Source organism: Uloborus diversus, chromosome 9 (genome assembly GCF_026930045.1).
Source record: "Uloborus diversus isolate 005 chromosome 9, Udiv.v.3.1, whole genome shotgun sequence".
In the NCBI taxonomy this organism is placed as follows: Eukaryota; Metazoa; Arthropoda; class Arachnida; order Araneae; family Uloboridae; genus Uloborus; species Uloborus diversus.
Window position 1 is genome coordinate 136,253,927 of NC_072739.1, and position 6,858 is coordinate 136,260,784.

The 6,858-nt window shown below is 33.3% G+C and overlaps 1 protein-coding gene across 1 annotated transcript in view; it reads right to left on the reverse strand.

The window, feature by feature from the left end:
• Positions 1 to 550: 550 nt before the first annotated feature.
• The window catches only part of LOC129230517 (uncharacterized), a 7,165-nt gene continuing 857 nt past the window's right edge, over positions 551 to 6,858 (reverse strand). Inside the window, exon 2 of the mRNA XM_054864920.1 lies at positions 551 to 584. Within this exon, the coding sequence (XP_054720895.1) occupies positions 551 to 584 (34 nt within the window). The remainder of the gene's footprint in view (positions 585 to 6,858) is intronic.

Here is a 6,858-nt window from a genome sequence, read left to right on the forward strand (position 1 = left end):
ATCATCATTTAAGAGAATCTGGAGGGAACGATTGCCATCCGATAAATGAGTATGTACCACTCTGGGTACGGTATGTTTGAACTATGTAAAAATGTATACACCAGGGTAGCGCATAAACTTGTCTCCACCAGTAGCGTAACTAGGGGTTGGCATGAGTGGCTGTTGCCAGCGGCGCAGCAGCCAGGGGGGCGGCATTTCGACTGATTAAAAAAAAATTTCAAGAGTTTTTTTTTTAATCATAGAATTTGAAAAATGCCTTAAAATTAAAAAAAATCGCAAGAAAAAGAGCCAGAGGGGGTATATATACATCTACATACGTAACATCTACTGAGAAGGAACATTAGGCATCATTGAAAACAATTCTAAAAAAAGAAAAGAAAAAAAATTACAATGCTGCCTCCTGTTTGTCGAATCAATTAATCAAAATGTTCCCCAAAAAAGAAAAAATATATACCCCTGGTGACTTTCACGTGGGGGTGGGGTGCCCTGGGGGGGTGGGGTGCAATTTTTTTCGTTCGCCCCATATGGGTCGCTAGACCCCATAGTTACGCTACTGGTCTCCACCATTGACGATAGCATGTGAGCTGTAGAAACATTAAACAAATACTTCATGAAGCCTTCATTTTCCAAGAAAAACAGCCATGCGATATTCGGATTTAGTCTTATCTGTTAAAATTTTGGGCATGTTGGGCTTATTCTGCACTGTATTTCCGTTGGTGTGTGGTGGCGTTCTCTGGAAACATAGAAAGCTATATAAAACTATCTGGCAACACGTAAACGAACTATGAATTCTCCCACGAACACATAAAGAAAATTTGAAGAGTCAGAACGGAGTAGAGATCAAGTTAGCGAGAGGCACGGAGAATTAGCTAATCTTGCTATCCTACTGCTTACACGGAAATGTATGTCCAAAACTACCTATTGCTTTTGAAAATTTGTAACTGTAGCTGTATGTAAGTTAGTCAGGGGTGCTCATCTAGGGGGAAGGGGGTCATGGCGCAGACAGCGCCATTGACATTTTTAGAGGGGGTTGTTTTGGGGGTATTTTTCTCATTTTTCGGGGGTCTCTTGCTTTTAGGGGGGGCTTTCGTGGGGGGGAACTCTTACTGTTAGTGAGGCAGGGGGTCAAAGACGCACCTCTGAAGTAATTGTCGCCAAATGTTTGTTAAATAAAACGGTATCCTAGCCAGTAGCGTAACTATGGCGTCTAGCGCCACTGGTGAAATAAAGAAATTGCGCCCCCCTCACACATGGAAAGTCACCGGAGGTCATTGTGTCCTCCAAAAAAAAAAATTTTTTTTTTTTTGGAACCTTTTGATTTGTTGATTCGACAAATAGGAGGCAGCATTGTAATTTTTTTTTCATTTTTAAAGCATTTTTAAAATTCTATGATCAAAAAAAAAAAAAAAAAAAGAAAAAAGAAAAAGAAAAAAACACCTCTTAAAAAAAATTTAAATTTAAATCAGTTGAAATGCTGCCCCCCCCCCCCCCCGACTGCTGCGCCCCTGGCGAGAGCCACTCTTGACAGCCCCTAGCTACGCTACTAATCCTAGCTTTTCTTCAAAACAAAGACTTTTAGTATCAGTAACGTTACAACGTACAACAATTAAACATTTGGGGTAGGCCAAAAATATTTAGCTCATTTCCTGCTCTAACGAAAAAAGAATCAATTGAGCTTCGTAGGAGAATGTGGAGCAAAGTGAAGAATGGCAAAGTGAACTTCAAGACTTTCCCCCGTACCCCCGAATGGGTACCCTGCTCTAGGCATTATTATTCGTCTAAATTGATGGAACATTTGCTTATCAAGATGTTCGATGACTTTTTTGTATTGCAGACCTTATAATATATGTGATGTAGCTGGGGTGCCAATTTCTCTCCCCAAATGTGGTGGCTCTCTTCAATTTTATCCCCCCCCCAAAACGAAAGAAAAACGTCACCATCTTTTTAATGGATTAAAATCCTTCTGTAAAAAATTTAATGGCATTGTTTGCATCATGACCTACTCCCTCCCCCCTCCAAGGGCTGTTATTATTCTTATATATTGCTATTATTATTCGCATAAATCCCCCTCCCCCACAAATTAATCATGCTTCCCCCCAAAACGCGACCTTTTATTGAAGAGACTAAACTCCTTTTAAAATAATTTCTCTGATAATTTCAATTGTATACCCAGCATCAAGAACCCCCCCCCCCCCCCCGCTTTAGCTATTATTATTCGAATAAACCGATGCAATATTTTATTTTCAAGATGTCTAATGGCGTTTCTCTGTAGCATACCTTAATATGCAGATGATATAACTAGTGGTGCCCATTCCCCCCCCCCTCACCGACTACGATGGCCCCCCTCAATTTTACCAAGTCCCCTTTTCCCTCAAGAATTACGATCCACTAATAAAAAGATTTAAATTCTTCTAAAGTAATTTCTCCAAAAGTTTCTGTGGTATAATCTGCCTCATGATCCCCCCCCTGACACAAACACATGAGAATCCTTGCTATATTATTAGAATAAATTGCTAAAATATTTATTCACCAATATGGTCTATGGCTTTTCTCTGTTGCAGATACTTATGTAATAGGTTTTGCAGTCCTCCCCTCCCCCCATAAATGTTGAATTTACGACCTAAATATATCGATATATCGAAAATATCGATATTTTGAGAGCGATATACCGCGGTATTAAAATTCTGATATCGCCCAACCCTAATGAAAACGTATTGTGAACAAATATAAAATGAATGAACAAATGTCATAATAACAAATCAATAACAGTAAAAAAACATAATGCATCTATTGAATTGTGTCCAAGCCCGGAACCCATTTTATGGCTGAACTTTCATACAGTTCAAAATACTCTTCCTTAATTCAAGTAGGTCGGTGGTATTATTAACAATGCGCGATACACCTCTTCTAATTGTCTAGAAGTCCTTCATCTTCAAATAATTCGGTCTATTACGTGTTATATTTGGATAAATCCTTTTGTATGTGTGCGTGTGCTTCATTTGCATTATGTGTATATAAGCATATATATATATATATATATATATATATATATATATATATATATATATATATATATATATATATATATATATATATATATATATATATATATATATATATATATATATATATATAATATTATATATAGATATATATATATATATATATATATATATTATATATATATATATATATATATATATATATATATATATATATATATATATATATATATATATATATATATATATATATATATATATATATATATATATATATATATATATATATATATATATATATATATATATATATATATATATATATATATATATATATATATATATATATATATATATTATATATATAATATATATATATATATATATATTTATATATTATATATATTTAGATAGATATCTATATATATAATATATAGCTAGTTGTAATTTCTTTTCGAGAAACAATACTTTTCCAACAACAACATCAATTTTTCGTGAGCAAGAGATGTTTGTGTTTGCTTTCTATTAGCCCTTTGGTTTGACATCTACGATAAACTTGTCTGAATTTGATCATGTTAGTTTTTCTTACTCGTTTTCGATTTCTTTTCAAAATTCTTTACAACTATAATTATGTAAATATATGAAAATATGCTTTAAGTGAATATATGCTTTACCTCTATGCAAATTTTCGATATGGCACTTCATAGTTTTTTTTTTTTTTTTTTGTTCTTGCCAAGTAAAAAACCAAATAGCGAGACAGGACAACAAACCAATAATTTTCCTGTTAGCATAACAAATTACCATTTGTTAAGCTAACAGGAAAAATTTTCTGTCAAAATTTAGTACACATTTGAGACAAATAACTAAAGAAGAAATCATAAAGTATAACTACAATCGATGGTTGGAATAAATTGTTCATAGGAGAAATGAATTCAAAAGTATACTCGAAATTAAACTTCACTAAAAAGAAATGGAAAAAAAAAAAAAAAACAGTGCAGAAAAGCGCACGAAAATGCTAGAATAAATATGCATCTCACCATATAGTAATGCCAATATTATTTTTCAATCTTTCTTTTGTTCAATAATCTTATACATATAAAATCTGAGTATCTATCTATCTATCTATGTCCAAGCTTCTTCTCCCGAACGACAGTGAACTGACCATCGAACCAGGTATCGATGGATTCGTAATCCTCCCGTCTTCATGTTTGGCTATTTAACATAATTCTCCGATAATAATTAGCGGAGATATCAATTAAAAACTTTTTAATTATGACTCTTAGATTTCAAAATCAAATCACTATTTTTCGAAGGCTTTCCTCCATTCAAATTATTATTCAGTGCTTCAACTCAACTTTCCGGATGAACGCTTTTATTAAAATTTACAGCGTGAAGAAAATCATTGAAAAGAAAACATCTGTTGCCATTTCTTTTTCTCGAATATAAAAGAAATAAAATTAGGCTTTTGTTTTAAGGCTTTTCCTGTAATCAGGGTGTTTAAGTTGTTTACTTTTCGATTATTTTGCCGTAATCTGCAGCAAAATTTTGCTGTTTTTTTTTTTTTTTGTTCAAGCCTGATTGTTAAATACGCGTCACATGACATAACTTTCATTTTCGAGCAGGACCGTGCACGTCGTAAAGTAAATGAGTGATTTACATGCAGTTTATTTTTAGTTACCTAACCTTAGTTAAACCTTGCTTTACGCGCATTTATTTATTCCTTAACGCGTTAGAAACTAGTGTTCAGTGTACTACAAAAGCATCAACTGGACTGCTCTTACATTTTTTAGGTAGCCCGTGCAACGCCGGGCACGCAGCTAGTTTTCTATTAATTCGTGCTTTTGAAGCCAAGTTTTTACATTAATAGATTGATTTTGATTCTGTATTATGGTAAAAGAAATGTAGGGTAGACCGGGGGCACGTTTACGCAGTGCCCTTTTTCGAAAACGAGTTATAATTGGAGAGCCAACAGTCATACCAGATTGATGCTGCTCCCTAGCAAATATTCTCACAAGTTTTGAGCATCAGTCGAGTTTTGGTTTAGCATGCGGATAGAAAAATCTGTTTTCTACCAAGTCGAGTAAATTTTGTGTTGAACGTTTTGAAGCTTATTGTGAATAAATCCTTATATATTATTTCTATAGCCTGTTTTTTGGTTTCTACGCCAGATTTTCCTCAATTCTTGATCGATTTCTTTGATTTACGCCTTATTTTAAAGCTTATGGTGCTGTCTACTGACGAAAAATAGACCCCACGGTCTAAAAATTGTTTTTTTAAGCCGAAAAACCTGTTTTAAAGAACCTGAATGAGACTTTCGGTTAAACTTATAACTTGCACAATGCCCGACAGAGCTGAATAGCTTGATCGGCAGAGCGTTCTCCTCGTAACCAGAAGAATGCGTGTTCGGGCCCACGTCCGGACAATCTGCATCAAAAAATTAGAGAAATATCATGCTTTACATGAATACTTAATTAAGTGAATAACAAATATGAGGGAATAGAATAAATGAGTAGGAAAACGCACTTTGCTGTTATGAAAAATTGATGTGGTTTTGTGCTAAAGTACTTCTGAATTGTACGTTTTTTTTTTTTTTTTTTTTAAGCTTTGGCTCTGGTAAGAAAATTGGAAGCATAATGTAAGTGAAAATATAAGTAACAGGTTTAAGATTTCAGACTACAATAGAATTGTTTTTTGTTCAGAAAAAAATAATAAATCGTATATTGAAATATATATTCTTCTAATGAGTTTTTGACTCTTTGTACAAATAAAAAATTACTACCTCAATTTGATGGGTAAAATACATATATTTTCTTTTTTTTGCAAAAAAAAAAAAAAAATAGCTTATCACATTTTTACTACATTCGAAAAGCTACTCTTAAAAAAGAGCATAGTTCAATTTATTTTGTATTTTAACCGTGCTGTTAAATGATGAACACGTGCTGCCATCTAAGTCATAACGGTTCAAGCAGCCTGCGATAACAAATTGTAAAAATTTTCAAAAATAAAAACATTTCTCTTCAATATCTTACCATATATATTATTCCCCTCTCACTTTAAAATTTATCAGGCTGGCTAACGACGAAAAATAGACTTACGGTCGAAAACTCAAGTTTTCGAAAACGCCCCTTGCTGTTTCAAAACCTTGATGCAGCCTGTAGTTCTTATGCATTGTTTTTAAAGCAAAGTTCTAATGCAGTTTTCCAATTTTTTACGTCGCTTTCGGCAAAAAAAAAAAAACAATAATAATAATAGCCTGCGTGTGTGTGTTTATATTTTAATAAAGCTTAAAAGCACTGCACTTAGTTGTTCGGTTAAATTGATAAGTTTTTTTTCGGTAGAGCGTTCGGCTATAAAACTATCTGAACTTCGGGCAAGCTTGGGCTGTCTGACATAATATGCAAATTTATATTAGTATTACGCATTACATGTACTCATAACATACACACGTAATAAAATAAATGCAGTGGGAATGCTACTTGGTGTTTCGATTCCTTTATGCAGGCTACAGTTATCATTCGGATAAGTTGACTTTTAATCGAAGGATGTTCTTCCTTTTTTTAAGCTTTGACTCCGTACAGACCACTAAACATAATGTAAGCACAAAAAAGTATTAGATTTACCTCAGGGGAACCCTTTAACATTTTCTTTGTTTCTTTTTGCTGAAATATAGATTTTTCTAATAGCAGTGTTCGACCTTTTATACAAATGAAAAAAATTCTACGCCAAATTAAAACTCCGAGTTTCACCCAAAAAATACATTTTGTCTACGTTCGAAAAATTACACTTAAAAAACGGACTCAGTTCAACTGGTTTTGGTTTTGAATTTTAAGTGTTCGATTAAAAGAGAACATGTGCG